The following is a 23,221-nucleotide window of genomic DNA, read 5'->3' as shown; positions in this document are numbered from 1 at the left end:
TTCTTCGTATACTCATAAGCGGAATGAACGGTGCTTTTCCCCTCACAAATAAAATATCTATAAATAACAAATTGAATATTGAATTATGAATATGAATTGCAAGAGATGCGGGATCAGCTAAACTTCCTCCAGGGCATCAAAAAACAAAATCCTAAATTTCCCGATATCGAAAATATAATAAAAACTCATATAAATTCGCACACACCTAGACATCCGTTACGACCTGCTCGCTGCTTTACTGAGTGTTCCTTATATACATTTTTCTTTTTTTTTTTGAATATTCCAATTTTCTAATTTAAATTAAAAAAAACGTGTCAGTGGTTGACGTGAATGAATTATAATTATTATTATTTTAATTTCTAATTTCTGTTTCTCCCTGAATCGTTACTTCTTCCAACTCTCTACCCCTGGCTAGGCCGCGGTTTTGTAAAGGATGCGTATTCTTGTTCATTAATATGCTAGATGGAGTCAACTTTATTAGTAAAGCTTGGAAAGAGTAGACAGCAGAAACAATTCAACACTCCTATAGTTATGCAGGACTTATTACACTGGTTGGCAATGAAATCTTCATTTAAAAAATTTTATGATAAATATAATGATTCAAGCGTTTTGAATCTATCCCCGTTGGCCGAATTTTTCTATCACGTCTAGATTTTTTTTTTTATATTTCAAAATTTTGTTTTTTTTTTTTTTTTTTTCAATTTTACAATATACATACAAAATGAGTTTCAGAGAGTTGTAAGAGAAAGGAGGGAAGTGCCGAAGATGATTTTTGTCGTTCAATTGTTTACCTTTTATATCAAATATTTTGGTAAGTTTTGCATAAAGTTCATGTTCTATACATTGCATTTAAGTATTTGATGCGTAGTTTGAGCATCAATAAATATAAAATAGAAGTTTAAAAGTTGTTTTAAAATTAATTTTGTGTGATTTTAGGTTACAAAATGCCACGGATTTGTAAAAATTCCTCAGATTGTTTTTGCTACATTTGTGGGGAATACATACTAAAAACACAGCGACATGTCATGGCCGATCTGGTTAAAACAGCTTCTAAGCTACATTTTGGATTTTCTATCGATGAACGAGATAAAAGTTGGTTGCCAAAAGTATGCTGCAACAGCTGCTCAAGAACGTTGAGAGGTTGGCTTAAAGAAAGTCACAAATCCATGCCGTTTTCAATGCCAATGATTTGGAGTGAGCCTCAAACTCATGACAATGATTGTTATTTCTGCATGACATCTACACGAGGATTCTCGAAAAAAAGTAGAGATAAGAAGTCCTAGTGATAAAGACACTCCACCTCCAGTTCCACCAGTTAATGAGGAGGCTGAAAATAAAAATATTTCAGGTCTACAATCTCAATCGAGTTTTCTTTCTGGTAGTACATCTTCATCTTCATGCACTTTATCTGGACCTTCACGTCCATCTACAGAACCTCATTTACTTGAACAAGGCGACTTAAATGATCTTGTTAGAGACGCGGGACTTCCAAAATCTAAGGCACAGTTACTCGGATCAAGGTTAAAACAGTGGAATCTATTGACTAAAAGTACCAGAGTTTCATATTTTCGTACGAGGAAAGAAAGTTTTACAAGTTACTTCTCCAAAGAAGATGATTTGGTATATTGTAATGATGCTGCAGGGCTTCTTCAAGAACTAAGTTTTCCAGAAGATTCTAGTGAATGCAGACTTTTTATTGATGCTTCAAAAATAAGCTTGAAAGCCGTTCTACTTCATAATGGTAATAAATACCCATCTGTCCCCGTTGCACAATTCATCGAGAAACTCCATCTAAATCACTCCATAATGAAATAACCAACGATTTTTATTAGTTTTGTTTATAATTTAGGATTTTTTACTGTAAAACTCAAGCCGCCACATTTTTTTATTTCCTTATAATAATTTATACTTTAATAATATTGTTTTTTGATGAAATAAATATTAAAATAAAAACCTACGTGTGGCACTTATTTGTATATCAGGTTCCGTGATGAGATGAATTCATGCATGAAAACAAGGAGAGACCAGTGTTACCGAGGCCGAATGCGAACAGGATAAAGCAGTTTCAAACAACAATTAACGTTTACAAGTGAGGAGTTGCAAGATTTTTTGGTGATAGATCAGGATTTGCCTACAACAGCAGACTTGACAGGGGAAGCCATGTTACAACAAGCAAGAAGGGGTGAGGATGAGCACCAAGAAGAAGAAGAAGATGAAGAAGTTGAATGCTCCTCTCGAAGAAATTGCGAAAATACAAACTGCTAAACATACTAAAAAATCGAAATAAAATGACCGATTATTTGAAACATTAAACGTAGTTCTTGAATATTTATATAAAATGTTCCCGAGTAGATGTTAAAATATGTATATAAATTAATTAATTATTACTATGCATATGGTTATTTTTCAAGTGCTTATAAGTCTTTATAATGAAAAAGAAAAGTCCCTTCAGTTTCGCTATATCAAGTTTCGACTGTAATTAATAATATGTTTCGTAAAACGCCGTGCACAAATGAAACAAAATTCGATTTTTTGGTCATTTGATCATTTGATCGTTTTCTTACCAAAACCTTATTCCTGTTCTCAAAAATAATTTCAATTTTGAAGACGTCATTTTTTAACACCCGAATCGGCGACAACGACCTGAAAAAAAAGGACAAATTTCAATTGAAACGCGTTATTGCTTTTCGGCAGTTAGGAACGGGATACGTTTATATTAACGGGCGATAATGGTGATGTGCGTCGATACAACGTTCGCGTCAAATCTAGCGTGGCATAGAGTCGAAAAGCTTCGGCCGTTACTTTTATCGTTCGCTTATTTCGGACAAAACAAAACGGGAAAATATTCAAAACGAAAAACTGACGGTCGTTCGATAGAGAAGCGGGGATATACGAGTCCCATTTGGGAAACGGGATGTTTCGATGGTTCTGAAATATGGGCTTCTGAAAAACGCGAATATTACAAAACTGTCTAAAATCGATATTGGATTTAATTAATCGATTACGTTCGATACTGGCACCGCCAGCTGTTACTGAGAGCCACAACCAAAGCTAAAGTCTGTTCATAGATATAAGGAAGTGACTTGGAACAATTTTAATTGCTTTCATCTCCTTTTTTGCAATTCGTGTGGTTTATTGGTATTTTATTGTATTGTAAATTGAACATTGCATTGTATTATCATTATAATTAATATAATTAAATATTTGGATACTGGTCTGAAAATAAATTGTTTCCAAAAATATCGACAAACACTGTTATTCTGTTGGATAATACATAATAATAAATGCTTCTTCGAATAAAGAAGAAAAAAGAATTATATTTTGAAGAGATTGAGATGATTTGGTCTGAGTTGAAAGCACCTATAAGAAGAAATAACACTGCACCAAAATTTAGTGAGAGTACCGTAAACGCAAGTCGACAACAGGTAAAGTATGTTCATAGATATAAGAAAGTGACTAACTGATACGAATTAAGGAAAGACCCGGGCAAGCTGTAAGAATGAAATAGGGCCGAACAGGTCCGTACTTTGCTTAGACTTTAATTATTTGAGGTTTTATTAGAAAAGATACTAAACAATATTTATTTATTTATGTATGTATTTGTGTTTAAAGTGTTACTTAAAATTATTCACATAATAAATTATTATTTGCAATATGGATATACAATTGTTCAGTTTTTTCTATATGTTTAACAGAATTTGCCCAACTTTGTGGAGGGATGTTAAAAACTTCGGTTTCTATAAGTTTGAGGACATTTTAGTTAACACGGGGAAAAACATTGTTACGACGAATGGCAGATTTCAGTTGGTGCCAAACATGTTCAATGGGATTAAATATGCAGTGGTAAGGTGGAAGCCTTAAAACTGTATGCCCTAGATTTTTTGCGTAATTTTGTAAGCTCAAGCTATGTAGAACCTCAATTAATTGCTTTTTGGTATAACCTCCGTGAAAATAAATGTCGTTATTATACATGTAGTTTTGGATTGTTGCTTTTGTGTCACATGAAGAAAGGGTATTAGTCAGCTGTCTACTGTGATAACTTGCATTGTCTCCTACAATGACGCTATTAGGAGAAATGTTTGGAGGTAGTTTGTTTTTAAATCAACTTTCAAATAAATCAGCGGTGGTGCCTTCATGGTAATCTTTAATATTTTTCGCAGACAGAGAAAGTCCATTTGGAATCCAACCATCTTTAGAGCCAGCATACAAAATAGTTATTCTTTTACCTCTTTTTGATGGCGTGTTTGTTTTACACTTATCAGTTGGGTCAACCCAACCCTTTTCCAGGGTATCGTAAGTGTCGAACCAGGTTTCATCCAAGTAAATAATTGTCCTTTGTTGTTCTCTGTAAATCCTAATTTTTTCTAGATATCCCACGATTCAACACACGCTGTATTACACACGAAATAAGAATAATTACTAATAAACCAAACCAAAGAATATTAAACACAGGTAGGTATAAAATTATTTTCTATTACGGGCCACAATTTTACCTTAATAAAATTTAGGTAATAATCTTATTGCATTGTTAATGACCACCCTTGGATAATCCCATTCAAAAGCAATTGATCACTTTCTTATATCTATGAACAGACCATACCTGGCCTCCTTTGACTTGTCACTCAGGTAGAAATAAATTCTTTGTTAATGGCTGTACCCAATAAAATAATAGGTTAAAATTTTATTGGGGAGGATCAGTTGAAAGCCAACACGATGAAAATTGGGACAGACTACACTTTCAAAGTTGGTAAGGCAAGGTAAACCCATTTCCAGCAGCGTGCTTTAAGGATTTTAATTCTAAGGTTTTTGAGATAAGTTCACGGCACGAGGAACCACTGGGAACACGACCCATGGGCGCACATATCTCAGTAATACTTCAATATAATTTACTATTTTTTGTATTCTTTGTATTTTACCTGGACTACGACCACCTAGTGGACAAATTTTCGTTTTCTTATTTTTTTTCCGCATGCTCCGCATTCACTCGAAAGCCACTCCAAAGATAACGCGCTTATCGACTGGCGAATTAGATACGCGCCCATTCGATCCGCTGCGAATTCAAAACATGGTCGTTTTTTCGGGAGTACTTTGGATTGTGTCGTTTTCGGGGGTCGTGGTAAGTAGCTATCGCCCAAAGAAGTTAAGTTCCAGAAGAAAGTGCGATGCGGAAACGCGGCCAGCGCCTAAAGCGGCGTTGCCGCCTCCGCGAGTTTTTCTGAAATTTAACGACTTTTTCGTATCGGCGATTTCAGCTGGCGGACGTTACCGTGCAGCTTCCCAACGGCAAGATCCGCGGGAAAACCCTGACGACCCCTAACAATTCGACGTTCTACGCTTTTCTGGGGGTGCCGTACGCGAAGCCACCGCTGGGTCCCCTTAGATTTCAGGTAAACTTCCAATGGCAGCTTCCTTGCATTGAAAAAATTGCTAAGAATCAGGAACGTCATATATATATATATATATATATATATATATATATATATATATATATATATATATATATATATATATATATATATATATATATATATATATATATATATATATATATATATATATATATATATATATATATACAGGTTTTTTCACTTAAAACTCCGCACGCCAATAACTCCAAAACGAAAAGAAATATTTAATTTATGTAAAAAGTCGTCAAAGTGTGGGGTCAAGTAGATATTTCCTAAAGTTTAAAAAATTCGACGCCTGCAAAGAGCTGGGCGTCGCGACGCGTCGAAAAATTATTCGATTGCAGAGACTTTGGAAATACGCGCATACAAAAGTACATATTATTTAAATACTTTTTTGTTATTTACTCAAACTTATTTACTTTACCCGTTTCTAAGTTATACCAATTTAAAAAATTTCTTGATTAATAAAAAATGTGATTAACGCTTATTTTTACAAGTATGCCATGAATGCCATTGTTATCGCAGTTGTTTTAAGTGCAATTACAAACAATAGATTTCAACTATTTTAGTATGATTTTATTTATTATTTTTTATCGATTTAGTTCTGATAACATGATAAATAAATGAAAAAACAGTAAAATACCTACAAGTTAATATCCAAAATTATTATTGCAATTAACTACATAATAAGACATTTCAAAAATTTTGTTCAAAATTATGTCCATCTGCTCGAACACAACTATCAAAAACTTTTAACAGATGAGCTTGAGTCACTTGTAGGAGAGTCCTTGTGATAGCGGCACACGCTGCACTAATTTTGTTAATGAGATCAGCCATATCTTCGATAGGTTCTTCATAGATAACGTTTTTTAGGTAGCCCCAAATAAAATAATCTGGTGGTGTAATGTCCGGGGACCTCGCCGGCCACCTTACCGGTCCATTAGTACCAAACCATCTATTGGGATATTCTCGGTTCAAATACCTCGTTACTATTTGGGCATTATGTGCAGGCGCTCCATCCTGCTGTAGCCACATATTCATTCTAGTGTCAAGAGGCACTTCTTCTAATAGTTCCGGAAGTGTAGTTTGAAGAAATCTTAAATAGCGATCTGCATTTAAAGTTCCTTCGTAAAAGTAAGGTCCAATAAGGAATCCATTTAATATGCCGCACCAAACATTAATACTAAAAATTCGTGGGTTACCTCTTTCTGTAATCGAACGAGGATGGTTTTCGGACCAAAAACGATAGTTGTGTCGCTCCATAAAATTTTCGAGAGAAAATTTGCATCTTGGCTATACAAATGGGACAATGTCGCTAAGAAATACATTCTTCTAGCATAATCGCCTGGTTCTAGTTTATGAACTAGTTTACTTTTGTACGGGTGAAAAGAGTTTCTATGTAGAATTCTCCACGAAGATCTTATATTAACACCGGTATTTTCTTTTATCTCTGATAGGGATATCTTGGGGTTATTATCAACCTGCTGAATTACAGCAGCAGTATTTTCATCATTTGTAGCCGTCCTGTTCCTATCTCTTTTAGGTTTTATGAAGCTGCCATATTCTCTTAAGTTTTTACATTAACTTGAAAAGGTTTTTGCATCGGGGACTCTTCTATGCAGATAACGCCGTGCGTAAACTCTTTTTGCTTCTCTACAATTGCATCTGCATTCTCCAAACACCAGTAACATGTCTACTTTTTCCTCATTGCTAAATTGCACCATTTTCACATAATAATTCTTAGTTTTTTTTAAACCGAACAAATTTGGATATTTCTTGTGACAAAATGTGACAATGGTTGCCATAGTAACTAACATTCATGGCATATTTGTAAAAATAAGCGTTAATCACATTTTATATTAATCAAGAAATGTTTACTTTAAATCGGTATAACTTAGAAACGGGTAAAGTAAATAAGTTTGAGTAACTAACAAAAAAGTTTTTAAATAATATGTACTTTTGTATGCGCGTATTTCCAAAGTCTCTGCAATCGAATAATTTTTCGACGCGTCGCGACGCCCAGCTCTTTGCAGGCGTCGAATTTTTTAAACTTTAGGAAATATCTACTTGACCCCACACTTTGACTACTTTTTACATAAATTAAATATTTCTTTTCGTTTTGGACTTATTGGCGTGCGGAGTTTTAAGTGAAAAACCCTGTATATATATATATATATATATATATATATATATATATATATATATATATATATATATATATATATATATATATATATATATATATATATATTCGTGGGCGGGAGCATCTCCTGAGATACACTAGACTTGCACATATTTTTCATAATTCGCACACGATTCAACACACGCTGTATTACACACGAAATAAGAATTATTACTAATAAACTTAAACTAGTATACCAAACCAAAGAATATTAAACACAGGTAGGTATAAAGTTATTTTCTATTACGGACCACAATTTTACCTGAATTTAAATTCCGAAACTTTATGTAAAAATCTTGTTGCATTGTATATTAATGACCACCCTTGGATAACCCCATTCAAAAGCAATTGGTCACTTTCTTATATCTATGAACATACCATACCTGTTCTTTTTTACCCCAACGTCACGGTGTCCCACAAGGATCGGTTTCGGGTTCTCTTTCCCCATTCCCATACGTGATTTTACATATTTTGTTAAGCCCATCAAGTGTACACCATTTCCAGACAACACACTCTTCAAGAAAAAGGATCCCCGGATGCTTTTTGGTATGGACCATAGAGAATAGTCTAGAAAGCATTGTCCCCATTTTTTTTTTAATTTTAAACCAGCGTAGCCTGTACACTTTTTCAATTTGTTTCGTGACTTTACGTGTTTTATACTTTCGTTTATATATCGTTCTATTATCCTTACGCATATTGGTTTATTTCGTGTTTCCTTGCTGCGCATACATTTCGTATATCATGCTTAAATAAATAAACCTAAACCTAACAAATTTAATAAAGCAATGGGAGAATATCCGCTTCCTCAATATCTTGAGGGTAATCTCGTTTTCGATAAAAAAGAGGAACCATTGGTTGTTGGTTTTGTTTTTCCGATTATTGCGCTTATATATGAAATACGTCTGCGCGCTTACGTGCATACGTATGTGTTTAATAGAATTTCTTTTTCGGATTACAATAATGTAGCACACTTTATATTTTAAACCGCCCGTTTTTGACAAATTTTTATATAATTTGCAAGAGTGCCCTGACTGACAAATAAAAATGTGGTTATGTTTGACATATTAGTAAACAACAACGTGTTTTGTTTTATACGTCATTTGGAATAAAAATTGGCTACTAACCTTACATTTGTTTTTGTTTACCTTGATATTTCTAAAAACAAAAAAGGTTCTTATTGAAAAGCGACTCAAAACCGGACGCTCTCGGTCGATACAGGACGCAATTTAAATTTTTTCAAAAAAAGAAACATTTAGGGCGAAATTCTATCGGGTCCGCCATGTCGCCCTTATTAAAAGATCGTTTTCCCGAATATCCGGGATGAATGATTTTGTTTCCCTTTCGATGGGTAGCGGCGTATGTTTTTTTGACAATATTTCCTGTTCTATTTGTCGCGGAACAATCGCTAGAAAGGTATTTACGGTAAACGGCACAAGGTGGGCGTTTGAAAAATATGTTGTTGCCATAGGAGGCCATGGCGTCGCCATTTTGAAGAAGAACCACATCGCACTTTTTTTTTTAATAAGCTGGTATTTTACACACAGAACTGATTTAGTAAAAGTCATCAAATGAAAAGATCCAATCTACAGAGTTTCATTCATCAGTTCTTGCACGTCGATTTAAGATTAAACGAAATATCATTACTCATAAATATGGCTGAAATCGGAAATTTTATGCCTTAGACTCAGGCGTTCTTTGATTTTTGGTTAGTTTTGGTTAGTTGTAGACTTTAACAATATCCTTTATGGGGCAGGAAGCGACAGTGCTGCCATGATGCTTTGATTTGATTTGATACAACATTGTTATGATCATGGTTAAGTAACAATACTGTTAAGGCTTTAAACGACAGCAATATGGGCGTATTCTATGTAAGAAAACTGTAGCCAGCATTGGTAACGATGTGGCCCATTGCCACTATTGGGTTGTTGGGAAAGTCATTTCGTTTTTTTTGGGGAACATGAAAGACAGTTTTCGTATAATGAATAAATATTTTATTAAATTATATATTGGCCATTCTGGTCCAACACCTTTTGCCATCTTTCTGGCAGTAACATAAATCCCCTCTCATAAAAGTTTTGGTCCTTGCTGGCAAAAAACTGGTTCAGGTGGTTTTCGACATCTTCATTTGAGGTAAAGGTTTTGCCATCCAAAAAATTTTGCAGGGACCGGAACAAATAGTAGTCGGAAGGCGCCAGATCTGGAGAATATGGTGGATGTTGCAGTACGTCCCATTCAAGCTGTAAAAGTTTTTGGCGAGTGACCAAACTTGTGTGAGGTCTCGCATTATCCTGGTGGAACACTACACCCTTCCTGTTGATTAATTCGGGCCTCTTCTCTTTAAGTGAATCATTCAATTTGTCCAGTTGATGACAATAGACTTCTGAATTAATCGTTGTATTGTCCGGCAAAAGCTCAAAAAAAACGATTCCTTTGACATCCCACCAAACGGAGAGCATCACCTTTTTTTGGTGAATGTTGGCTTTTGACACGCTTTGAGCCGCTTCATCTTTTCTGCTCCATGACCTCTTGCGTTTAACATCGTTGTATACAACCCATTTTTCGTCCCCAGTAATAATCCGCTTCAAAAATGGATCATTTTCTTGACGTTTGAGGAGCGAATCACACACGTCAACGGGACGACACAAATTTCGCTCCGTAAGGACATGGGGCACCCACACATCGAGCTTCGAGGTTAAGCCCATGCCTTTCAAATGGCCATAAACAGTCGAATTCGACAAATTTAATCTTTCACCGATCTCTCGTGTGGTTATTCGCCGATTTGCATCAACTAATACCTTTATCGCATCTTTGTCAGCTTCGACCGGCCTTCCAGACCGTGGTGCATCTTCGACATCAAAATTGCCGGATCGAAATTTTGCAAACCAGTTCTGGCACTGGCGTACTGTTAACACGCCTTCTCCATACACATCCGTCAATTTTTTTCTCGCTTGGACAGCATTTTTACCTTTTCTGAAGTAAAAAAGTAAAATATGACGAAAATGCTGCTTATTGCTCTCCATATTTAAAAGGGCACGAACCAAAAACTACAGCGTAGAATTAATAGAACTTTTTCACACACAAGCCTTGCAATATCAGCTCTCAAGACATGTAATGGTTATGCGGCTTAAGTGTGAAGTTGGTTTCGAAAAAACGTAATTAAGTCCTCTGACGGGAAAAAACGAAATGACTTTCCGAACAACCTTATAGAATGACAGAAGAAGTATCCGCGATGACGAACATAACCTGCAAAACGTAAAAAATGTTTCTGTTTTTGAAAAAATTTAAATTGCATCCTGTATCTGCCGGGAGCGTCCGGTTTTGAGTTGCTTTTCAATAAGAACCTTTTTTGTTTTAAGAAATATCAAGGTAAACAAAAGAAAATTCTATTAAATTCTATTAAACAAATACGTATGCACGTAAGCGCGCAGACGTATTTCAGATATAAGCGCAATAATCGGAAAAACAAAACCAACAACTAATGGTTCCCCTTTTTTATCGAAAACGAGATTACCCTCAAGATATTCCCGAAATGAATGAAAACAATGAGGAAGCGGATATTCTTCCATTGCTTTATTAAATTTGTTAGGTTTAGGTTTATTTATTTAAGCATGATATATACCCAAGAAAAACGTCTTGATTTTAATATATACAGAACGGTCCAAGAACACAAAAACAAGAACTTATACACTTATACGGGGCGCTCGAGTAGATATGGCAACGTTGCAAAGCTCGAAGTATTTTAATGACAGGCGTTTTCAGGCGCCCGAAGAGCCGGACAACTGGGACGGAGTCTACGACGCTACTAAGGACTCGAACATATGCTACGCTGTCACTTACGACAAAGACAGCGAGAGTGAGGATTGCCTGTATATCAACGTGTTCACGCCCACCCTACACTCGGTAAGCCAAAGCCCAAGCTAGGCACGATGCAATTGCTGCAGCTGTTTACATTAGATTAATATTGCCATTAATTTTATTGTTCTTAAAGATATCAAGGTTAAGGTTAAATTATTTGAAAATCCTTCAACACATGCGGACGTATTGCAGAGAGATTTGAATACTATTTCCAAGTGTGTGAAAGGAACAATGCAGGACTTCGCATCGCCTGCATTTTATAAGTCGATTAGATTAGATTAACAGTTGGGAGAGCTAGCAGTCAGCCTGTCCGTCACTGCGACCCAGAGGATCTATTGTGACTTTCTCCATAGCTATAGGGCTTTATCCAGGTTCGTCTCTCCAACCAGACTCCACAACTTCGATAATGGCTCCCTCGTATAGCTCTCTGCCTCTGGTTTGGTATCGCCCAGCAGATGGAAACGCACTCTCGCTAGGCCTTCGCAGTGGCACAGTACGTGTGCGGCTGTTTCCTCGTCTTCTGTGTTTTCTTCCACTTCCATCGAGCTTAGATGCCTCTTAAGTCTGCAGTGGCCCGTCAGCAGACCTACGAGTATTCTTACGGCTTTTCTATTGTAGCTTTGTAGGCCCCTTAGTAGATGGCTGTTTTTGCAACGGGTTTGGCCACCCCACAAAAGGGTTCTGGTCCAATCAGGCGCATTGACAACCCTTCGCGGGCTGCGTCGTCTGCGCCTTCATTAACTTTATGCCCTCCGTGCCCCGGTACCCATGATAGAGTAACTTTGTTCTGGCTTGCTATCTCGTTTAATGCCTAATGGCAGTCCAGAACTAACTTGGATGTTATTTTATTAGATTGCAGGGCCCTTATAGCCGCTTGACTATCGGTGTAAATTGCGTTCTCATGCTACTAACTGTCAATGAGCATAATAGGTTCTCTTCTGCACTTCGTTCTTGGTAAGAAGAAGAAAAAGTTAAAAACTATTGAAGATACGAATACGTAACGTCGTTCATTAACAGACAGAAATAGGAAATAGAGACAGAACCTCGATAGCGACAGCTGGAGCCACAGAAAAGCATAGCAGCACAGTATACATGAGAAAAAAAAAGAAAAAAGCTGCATTTATTTTAGCTTTCAATTTTTGTAATTTGATATGACCGTAGACGAAAGAAATGCGCCCAAATTTTTTGCTTCATTTACCAATGGAACGCGCGAATCAAAGTTATTTCGCGATATATATAGTGACACGAGTAGTTGAGAGAAATTGAGCTGTACATTGAAAACAATAAGGAACCTGGAATAGAGCCTTGAGGTACACCCACGGACACCAAAATAGGACGAGGAAAACAAGCCACAAGAGCACTCCATGGACTGACATGGAACAATACTCTTAATGAAGAAAACAAAAAAAAGCATATTGCAAAATATCACCTAGATAAATTATTTTGTGAGAGACTTTCGTGGCATTGCAGGGGAATTCTGACGACTGATCAACAGCATGACTTAGTACATCTACCATAAGAAATTTACTCATCCACCAACAATTTTTATTGAACTCAGTTAAAATTGATATTTTTCCAGGAGTCCCCCAAGGTTCTCATACCGGACCCATCCTTTTTAACTTGTTTATAAATGATATTGTTGGTGTAGTTTCCGAATCGCAGTGTCTTTTGTTTGCGGATGATTTGAAGATATTTAGGAGGGTTAGACCGCGTGAGGATGCTCTGCTGCTTGAGAGGTATGTGGAAAGTGTGATACATTTCGCGGAAATGGTAAACAGGTCCATGCGGGTCCTGGGGTTTGTTGTACGCAATAGTGGACAACTTACTCTGCATTGCTTTAGACTGGTCTTTGGTTCCATGGTCTCCATGGTCTCCATATCAACATCTATAATGGGAATCAGATCAACCACAATATTATAACTAAGGCCTTCAATATTGGTACTCTTCAGACCAGAAGATTTCAAAGTGATTGAGTTTTTCTCTTTCAGATTTTGAATGGTTGGTTAGTTTTGGTTAGTTCTGGTTTGGTTCTAGCTGTTATACTACTGTCTTTCTCTTTATTTGCCTTTAGTGAATGCAAAAGTTTTGTAAAATGGTTAAACCCTAAATAAAGCAGAAGTAACAACGATAAGAAACAAAATAAGAACATAGGACTTTATGAGAAGATGTCTACAAGTCACAAGAACTGAGAAAATAAGAACTGCGGAAATTTGGCAATAGAATGCTCGATAACAAGGAACTCGTAAAGAAAAATGCTAAAGAAGGAGAAGATAACTGGTACTTTGTTACTGTTAATGTTAATTTAAAAAAAAAAGTGATGGAAAAGTGCAGTTTAGAAGGTGAAACGTAGAGGCATGCTCGGAGGATCATTACCTCGTCTACGAAAATACCAATGCCGACCACGGCGCATCAATTGTTATCGTAGTAGGGCCATCATAAATAGTTATATGGCATCAATGTCGGCGTTTTCTTCGAAGTATTTCAAGATCGGGGGTTTGAAAATGGTATTAGTGTGTTGCTTCACAATTTCAACTGGTACAATTCGTCACCGTAGTTCGAAAAGCTGCCCGTCATCTTCTCGATCTACGGCGGCGCTTTCAGGAGCGGCTACGCCGCCTACGGCAATGGCGGTCCCGAATGGTTCGTCGAGAACGGCATCGTATTCGTCAGTTTCAACTACCGCGTGGGTCCGTTCGGGTTCTTATCGACCGGCGACCTGGTGGTATCCGGCAACGCCGGCCTCAAAGATCAAAATTTGGCGCTCAAATGGACCCGGGCCAACGTGGGGGCGTTCGGGGGCGACGGGGAGCGGATAGTGATCCACGGGCAAAGCGCCGGAGGCGCCTCGGTGACGTACCACCTGCTGAGCGAGAAGTCCAGGGGTAATTTTTGTAATTTCGTGACGTCACCGTCGAGGGCTGCCTTTTATATTTCGGCATTTTCTTAAACTAGTCCCGTTATCTGGCGACTGACGTTTTTATAGGGAAGTTTGACATTTTGAGGTTAGGTTTACGCAGTTAGGTTTCGACGAAAGAGTATTGTTTGTGATAAATTTAAAAAATGTGACTGTTAAAAATGGAACTTAACTTTAGATATGGACTAACCCAACAACAATGCATCGACAAACTTAATTCGACTTTTGAAGTTAAAACACCATCTAGGACTACTGATTATCGCTCGTTTTCGGACTTCAGTCGTAGTTGTAGTTTTCTTAAGAATGAATTTCGTGAAAGTCGTCCAAGAAAATACTGATGTAGTGCGGAAACTAATTTTGCAGGATCGTCATGTGACTTACCATGATATTGGGCACTAGTGGGACCAGCGTACATACAATTTTGCATGAACATTTGGCAGCTAAAAAAATTTGTTCGCGTTGACATCAAGTTGACATCAGCGCGAAAAAAGGTTCGTGTTGATAGGTCGAAGGAAATGCTAAAAAAATACGATCGCGGTGGTTCCAAACACGTCTATGATATCGTGTGACATCTGGCGACCAAAACCTGAACTGTTATTGCGCGACATCTCTCGGACACTAGCCGAACTAAATTCGATTTTTTTTTTGAGGTTGTTTGGGAATCTGTAAATTTGCTATCTCATGAGTTCCCCCGGGGGACGGGGGATGGTAAAAAGGGATATATATATACTAGTTCGAAACAAATGGTAGCCTCTTTTTTCAGGAAAACTTACCAACCGTTTGCTTACCGAAAGTTGCTAGCTCTCAACAAAGATCTTTTTGTGCATTAAAAATGTTGATTTGACGAGCCCTCCACCATACAGTCCTGATTTAGCACCTAATGACTTCTTTTTATTCCCACACATTAAGAATAAATGACGTGGGCGACGAATTTTGACACTACACGGAGCGATCGGTGCGTTTAAATACATGTTTTGAAGGTGCCCGACTCGATGTGGGAAAAGTGCTTTGATGATTGGTTGTATCGAATGCAAAAGTTGGTAGCTTATGGTTTAATATTATAAATCCCGAAATATAGAAGTTGGCCTCGTATTAAACGTCAAAAAAGATCCACTAAACTGCAGTTCCAGTATCACGCTTGAAGTGCAAGTGCAAGTGCAAAATATTCGTTGAAAACTGGCAGACCTGTTAATTACTCCAAATACTAAAATACAAAGTGTGTTGAATATCTATAGTCACTTCCTTGATTTGGATATTTTGCCTATGCCATTTGAATGTCTTAAACGCCGGGTAAAAACGATCCTTGCAGTTTGCTTTGCTGGTAACTTATTTTAAGCTTTTTTGTTACATAGGGTATGCTTTTTTTGGTATTCTGTACTGTAATAATAGTAGTAATACACAGATGTTGATGTTTGTGGGTGTCGCAGGTTTGTACAGGGCAGCCATAGCGGAGAGCGGTTCGGCCCTCTGTACCTGGGGCTACCTCGAAGCCCCCAAGACTTACGTCGAAACCCTGGCGAAAATCATCAACGATGGCGTCGACTATCCTAGCTCAGACAGCGGCCAGTTGCTCGACTATTTGCAAAACGTGTCTGCCAGAGAAATAGACTACGCATCTACTCAGCTGGTAAGGTGAACCTCCAATTTTCCCCAGTGATACCACCAGAGACAAAGAAATAAGAATTAAAAATAATTTATTGCCCAGACATGCATTAACAATACATTTAAAGTTGTCAGTATGAGTGTTTAATAGTTTTTTTTTTTGAAATTTCAACGGAAAACAGTTAACTATGACGAAAACGCAAAACAAATTAAATTTTTCCATTTACCATAAACCTTCGCACATGGACAACAAAAAATTCCCGATAGTTACGGTGGTCCGTATCTGCTATTGCTGAGACTGTCTTGTTTGCCGTGTTAATAGAGGATTGCTTGACATCATCAGCTGATATTTTTATTTCGTTCTTTCTTCCTTGTTTCCTAGTTGAGAATTTGTATTTTCAGGATTTTCAATAAAATTTTTGTTCGAAGTTCCTTTCGTCAACTCAGTAGTTTGTCGATACTCCTATTTCAGCACTTTTAAAAGCTCACTAGCCGCTGCACAGTTCAGAACACTCCGCACCAATCAAAATTGATTGCGTGATTTCGTTGCCGTGGTGATCTGGCAAACAAACAACGCGTTTTAATTGTTTCCGATTTGGAGGTGTGACGTTTTCACTCGAATTGTTTTCTTCAGGGCCTGACGTTGCCGGTATTGGAGGTAGACCACGTGGACGCATTCCTTACTAGGTCGATGTACGAGCTGGTCAGCACCGGTGACGTCAGCAGAGTGCCGCTCATCATAGGGATAAACTCGGAAGAAGAAATAGGAAAAGCCTCAGGTATATATAATAACGACTCCCTAGCAAAACAATTTCTTTTAAAATGAGCGAGCTTATACAATAACAAAAATCATATTTTATAAGACCTGTACACATTTTGTATGAGCGTTTTGTACGAGTAATATGCCATACAACTAGTAGTGACAGCACTATAAAATAGTTACTCCACCGTGTCTTATTAAAGCTGTATAATGCATATAGCATAGCAACACTTAACTTTGGATACTATAAGATCTCCTTCTTTACAAGTGGATAAAACAGTATATGTATCGAAATAAATGCGTTCTAAGAACTGCGTTATAAAACGATGAAGTGAACATAACCTAACATAGTTGCACCGAGATGTTTAAATTCAAACAATTTTTTGCAAACACTAATAAAAATTTCTAAGAACAAGTTTACAAAAAGAGTGAAGCGCCGAGTCTCATCGAATCTTATTTTTAGTTTATTATTTTACGTGTAGAACGTTTGGATATCACATGAAAATACATATGATATCCATATCCATCAATTTTGAATATTATATGAAAATACATACTCGTACGATATCCATATCCATAACGTATGAATATCATGTGAAAATACATATGATATAACGTTTGGATATCACATGAAAATACACATGATATCCATATCCATAACGTTCGGATATCATATGAAAATTCGTAAGACATCCATACCAATCGCTTGCTATATGTTCCATATATGCTATATATTCTATAACTTCGCATTTTAGTAATGTTAAAAGTAGAACTTAATTATTCTGGCAATCTTTACTCTTAGCGAATCTCAAAATATCATTACTCTGTCAAAATTACTTGTATAATGTGTAAATATTATTCGTTATACGAATATAGAAATGTACAATGAAACATTGTTTAAGGCATTTATTTAGGAGAAAATAGTTGCATTATAAATCGCCATACGTCCATTTATAAAATTCACAACCCAAGATTTATATTATAACACGCTTACAATATAATTTGGTCTAATACTATACAAACGTTTTGTTATACTTTTATAATGCAGCTTTAAAAACTTGAATATGTGACGCATGATAAAACAATTTTATGGTCGACATGTTGAAGAAATCTAGAAGTTTTGTAAATAGTAAATTCTATCGCAAGAATTATATAACCGTCTTGTAGAACGTTATAGGACATTCAGTGTTTTTTATACACTGTAGAGTTTCTTTTGCTACTTCTGCTTCAGGATGAATCCGGAAGGTTTGTAGATAGTATTACGGTACCCTATACATCTTCCGGTACCACTTTTAAAAGTCCGCAAATGATTGCAGACGTGGAAAATTTGAAAGAGTTGGCGGCCCATTACGATTCTAGCTCGGTGTACCTGATACCCGCTGATCTAGGATCGTTGTCCAGCCAGAACAAAACCGTTGTCGGTCAGCTGATCAAGGAGGCTTACGTCGGAAACGATACGTTTTCCGATAACGTGGGGGCGGTAGTTAGCGTAAGCGCCATTTGCAGTTTTCCCGTTTCGGATGGTTATCATCGAGAGTAATAGTATTTCAGCGACAATCAGTTCACGAGAGCCATCATCAGGTACGGGGAACTTCAGGCCAAATACTCCCCCGTCTACTTCTACGAGTTCTCGTACAAGGGCAAAATGGGTAACCTGGACACCAGCATCGACGGTAAGACCGATAAAGAAGAAATTCGATATTTGACACACAGATAAAATTGAAGGAAGAGTTTATAACTAAAATAACCAAAACTGGAAGACAATGGTGTCTGGGTGTCTGATATATCGTCAATGAATAGTAGGGGCTTAAAAGTTCTAACCCATTTGATTGCACTTCATTTTGCAATGATCTACAGGGAGCAAGTAAGATTTTTGACTAAATCAAACACGTGAGTCATGAAACTATCCCTGCATTAACCACCAGTACATGATTTCGATAGCACATGTTATCATGACAATAACATTTAAACAATTTCAAAAATTTCGAAAAAAATTGATACATAAAGATCTTGTTGATCGTGTCTTTGGACTTTAAAAAGTTATAATTAAAACCTGCAAAATCACGAACACTTTATCACACGCACTAGTTAGGTTAGGTTATCAGCAAATCAGACATTTTTAATGCAGTACAGAATATAAATGTAGGCACAGATAGTTTTGAAAAAACTCTTCTTCTTTTGGTTAGTTTTGGTTAGTCTACCAAGTTTATTCGGCCAGTCTTCCCAAGTAAAAACATATTTCCTTTATATCGCTCAAATGTGGAAGGAAACATAAACTTCTGGACATAATGATAAAAAGGTCACTTTCGATTTATACCGGGTGTAATAAAAACGTTATTTGTTTTTCCGAAAATTCCTATCACTTATGGATATTACAACGTTACTATCATATCCCATAGATGCTCTATGGAATTTATATCTTGACTACGAGGTGGCCATTCCATCAATGGAATAGCTAGAGAGTTCACGTACTCTGTAACTGGTCTAGCCACGTGGGGACGAACATTATCCTGCATAAATAAACCATTCGTTCCCAAAAAAAGGAAAGATTATAATCGGCGTTCATTGATCCTACGCGTACAGGGACGAACTCTGTGCGTCGAAACATATTCTTCGTCAAAATTCAGAAGCCAAATGTATAAAAAATGAGGCAAATTTTTAATGAACTTTGTAAAGGAGTTTAGTAACATCTACGACTGCACCACACACAAATAAGTTTAGTTAGTGCTGTGGAGGCTTCATTTCCAAAAAAAAAACATGTATTCAGAATATTCCGCAACCGACAATGGTTGTCGGCGTCAAGCTGGTTGCATAAGCGTCAAAAGAATAACAAATTTGATTGATTTTTGGTTAAAATTAAAATACCCGAACCGAAGGCGAAGAATAAAAATTGCACACGCAAAAAAGGGTACTTTTATCGAGCATCGCCCACAGCACACTTTCATTCGCCGCCACGATCTCTGTCTTTGACTTCTTCAAACCGATCTGAAAAAAAAAAGATTCCCTCCCCCTTTCGCCGAGGACCGTCCAGCCTCGGACCGGCGTGAATGGCAACATTTATACTTTTAAAACGTTAACGCGTTATTTTGCGATTTTAAAACGTATCTTCGCATGTTTCCGAACGTTTTGGCTACTAATGCGATCCGTAAAGGTGCGGACTCGGTCGGCCACGGGGAAGAAATGAAATATCTGTTCGTCACTCGGTCCGGTTCGTACGACAACACCCAGTATGCGAATTTCGCCGAGTCGGACGTGCTCACCCACCTCAGGATGGTACGGATGTGGACCAACTTCGTGAAATACCTGTGGGTACGCCTACGCGAAGTCTACATAACCTCTAAATAAATGTCGTAGGAACCCGACCCCCGACGATGGGTCCGACGACCTGGTAAACGTCACGTGGCCCACGGTCGGCGAAGATTTTTACTATTTAAACATAAACGACAGCCTGGAAGTGTCGACCACGCCCAAGGGGCGCCGCTACGAGACCTGGAGGTACGCCTACGACAACTACGGGACCCGCGCTTACGTCACGTATTGATTTTGTTTCTTGTGACGCAATAAAACTCCGTTTGGGTGTGGTTTTTATTCAACCAAGTGAACTATAATAACAATAATAATAAATAGCATGCATATCATCTGCATACTGATGAGAATAGCATTTATTTAAGTGCCTAGAGAAGTCAGAGGTGTAAATAGAGAACAATAAAGGTCCCAAAATGCTGCCCTGCGGAACTCCCCTTAGAATTGGCAGAAAGTCACCTTAACTTTAAAATAAGAAGACTATGATTTAAGGTATCGAAGGCTTTGCTATAATCCAACAAAATCACATCCTGAGCCCTAAAGGGTGACATTAAGCAATGCTAATTAACCAAAACACGCCGCTTCCGTCGAACCGTGACGCTTGACGAGGTGATTATTCAAGTCGCAGCGCCTTACGAACCCCCTGCCGCAGATGGCGCACGCGTGGGGCCTCTCGTTGGTGTGCAGCGTCACGTGGTACTGCAGGTAGACTCTCGTGACGAAATGTTTGCCGCAAAAATCGCACCCGAACGGTTTGACGCCGGTGTGGGTCGCCTCGTGTCTGCGCAGGTCGCACTTTTTTATGAACGCTTTGTTGCAGTGCGCGCACCCGAACGGCCTCTCGCCTGAAATAAAATCCTAATGACGTCATTTTTACAGAACTACGAATATTCCTGACGCGACTGGCGAAGTTTTAAGTGACTTTCCACGTTTTTTTTGTTTTTGAAAATTTAAATTAGAAAATTGGAATATTAAAAAAAAAAGAAAAATGTACACAGGGAACACTCAGTAAAGCAGCGAGCAGGTCGTAACGGATGTCTAGGAGTGTGCAAATTTATGCACTAAAATTAGTGATATAGTGAAATAAAACAGAAATAGATTACCGTTACACGGGTTCTGATTTTCTACTCGTCTTGGACGTTAGAGAAACCGGTCCGATGCCATGGATACCGAATTGCGGCATACTCTGAACAAAATAGAGGAACGGAAAAAAAACTTACTGAATATACCCTTTCGGGAGGTTGTAGTGCCGAAAGGAAAGGTAAAGCAAACCCAGAACCCAAGATAAGGCACGACGACCAAATTAAAAGCAGCATACAGGTTCCAAATCCATAAAATGGGTAAAACTTCCACAAAATTACGAACCTGTTGCTTGCAGGATTTCGACCAACGGAAAAGTGAAACGAAGCGTGTTCAAAAAGTAAGGTTTTATCAAAAACTATTTATTTATTTATCAAAATTAACGTTGTCCCATTCAAACTAGTCCTCAAAGCACTTCTGGTAAGCACTTTCTGGTATAGCATTGAGTTCTTCTAAAGATTTTTTCTTTATCTCCTCGATCATTCCAAACCTTGGGTTTTGGGAACGGGAAAAAGTCGCAAGGGGCCATATCCGGTGAATATGGTGGTTGAGGCATGAGTGTATACTCTTTTTTATGTCAGAATAACTTTAATTTTAAAAAAGATAACTTTCTGCTCATTTTTTTAAAAAATGAACTATTTTCGGACACAACGAGAGAAAAATATTATTAAAACGCTTCTTTGATGGACCCAAATCCAAAACGCGATGTGGGTTTATTTGGAAACCTAAACACAAATTAGGACGCGATGCGCCACGGATCACAAAAATCGAACGGCGGACGCGCACTCGGTGCCGTGGTCCGTGGCGTCGGCGTGTCGAATCGGCCAATGAGACGTCGCGATCGGCGCCCGGTTCAAACGGACCAATCGCTATTCGGCGTTCCCAAAGAAAGACAAACTAAGGTTAAGTGAGGTACATTACCGGTGTGAATCATTTTGTGGCAATCCAAGTGGCTCTGAGCGGCGAAAGTTTTCTCGCAGACGTCGCACGTGTAAGGTTTCTCCTTGCTGTGGGTGCGCAAGTGGAAATTTAAGCCCGTGCGATTGCCGAATGACTTGCCGCACACGTTGCACAGGTAAGGCTTGTGGCCGGTGTGAATTCTCGAGTGGACATTGAGGTTGTTGGACGTCAGAAAGCTCTTATCGCAGACGTCGCAAGCGTACTTTCTCTCGCCCGTGTGCACGGGGGCGTGCCTGCTTAGACACCCCTGCGAATTGAACCCCTTGCCGCAGAGAGTGCACAAGAATTTACCCTTCAGCGTGTGACGTTTCAGGTGCGCCTGCAGAATGTGCTTCGATTTAAACGTTTTGTCGCAAAACGCGCACCTAACGGGGCGCACTGCGGTTGTTTCAGCTGTAACACCGCCCGTTTCGCGCTTCGCAGGGGCTGCGTTTGATTTTTTCCGGGTTCGAGTGAAATTTTCGTTCTTCCGACTGGGCGGGTTGAGTTTCTCGAAAGGCGGCGCACTGTATTCGACGTCAGGCGGGCCCAAGTGTCTTTCCAATATGGACTGCGACTTTTCGATCTGCAGCTTGAATTCGTACATCTCTTTCAACCTGGCCAAGCAGTACAGGCAAATCTTGATGGGGTAAGTTTTGCTGTACTAAAAAGGAAACCTTGAAAACTTGGGTTCGACGTCGAATACCCGCCCTACATTAACCTCGCACAGCATGTTCAGCAGGTCCGAAATGGGAAAGGACCGGTCTTCGATATTAATGTTCTCGTTGAAGATCTTGTGCTTCGCGTTTTGGTTGCTCAGGCAGGTGCGGCACATGTTTTTAAAATCCACCACGTTCGCGTAGGAGAACGCGTCCATTTCGCCCACCGACGTCGATGAAACGATATGAACTCGCGATAAGATCGAAACATATCGCCGCTTGAGTAAATTGTCGAACCTACCTAACCTCAATGGCTTCGGACGTAGTTCGAATCCGACCACGGACCATAAAAAATATCTACCGCCCATTCCGTATTCGGCGGAACCATCCTTCACCGCGGGAAAAATTTCGAATGAAATTTAATAAGCGAGAAAATAAAAAACATATTTTTGTTATATTAGGAATTATATCCTCTAAATTGGACAGGAATATTTCTAAATTTCCAATTCAGAATTTAAA

General features: G+C 38.2%; 2 protein-coding genes across 4 annotated transcripts; one reads left to right on the top strand and one right to left on the bottom strand.

Moving 5' to 3' along the window:
* Positions 1 to 5,051: 5,051 nt before the first annotated feature.
* Positions 5,052 to 20,262, top strand: LOC132700788 (venom carboxylesterase-6-like). 2 transcript variants are annotated; one of them, XM_060668322.1, is made up of 10 exons: positions 5,052 to 5,116; positions 5,253 to 5,387; positions 11,350 to 11,490; positions 14,000 to 14,327; positions 15,787 to 15,986; positions 16,596 to 16,740; positions 18,038 to 18,210; positions 18,265 to 18,394; positions 19,873 to 20,026; positions 20,076 to 20,262. In XM_060668322.1, exons 1-10 carry the CDS (start codon positions 5,066 to 5,068, stop codon positions 20,260 to 20,262), a joined length of 1,644 nt encoding a protein of 547 aa, XP_060524305.1. In that variant the 5' UTR covers positions 5,052 to 5,065. The 2 variants fall into 2 exon arrangements, with proteins under 2 accessions (XP_060524305.1, XP_060524306.1); XM_060668323.1 differs by lacking the exons at positions 5,052 to 5,116; positions 5,253 to 5,387; positions 11,350 to 11,490 and adding an exon at positions 13,688 to 13,949.
* Positions 20,263 to 20,573: 311 nt separating this feature from the next.
* On the bottom strand, positions 20,574 to 23,026 carry LOC132700789 (zinc finger protein 239-like). 2 transcript variants are annotated; one of them, XM_060668324.1, is made up of 3 exons: positions 22,759 to 23,026; positions 22,026 to 22,707; positions 20,574 to 20,869 (listed from the first exon to the last, which is right to left on the bottom strand). In XM_060668324.1, exons 1-3 carry the CDS (start codon positions 22,918 to 22,920, stop codon positions 20,589 to 20,591), a joined length of 1,125 nt encoding a protein of 374 aa, XP_060524307.1. In that variant the 5' UTR covers positions 22,921 to 23,026; the 3' UTR covers positions 20,574 to 20,588. The 2 variants fall into 2 exon arrangements, with proteins under 2 accessions (XP_060524307.1, XP_060524309.1); XM_060668326.1 differs by having other exon boundaries at positions 22,765 to 23,026.
* Positions 23,027 to 23,221: the final 195 nt, after the last annotated feature.

The sequence above is a fragment of the Cylas formicarius genome, unplaced genomic scaffold (genome assembly GCF_029955315.1).
Source record: "Cylas formicarius isolate icCylForm1 unplaced genomic scaffold, icCylForm1.1 PGA_scaffold_4__25_contigs__length_36172078, whole genome shotgun sequence".
Taxonomy (NCBI): Eukaryota; Metazoa; Arthropoda; class Insecta; order Coleoptera; family Brentidae; genus Cylas; species Cylas formicarius.
Note: the sequence above shows the minus strand (reverse complement) of the source record. Positions and strands in the feature narration are given on the sequence as shown.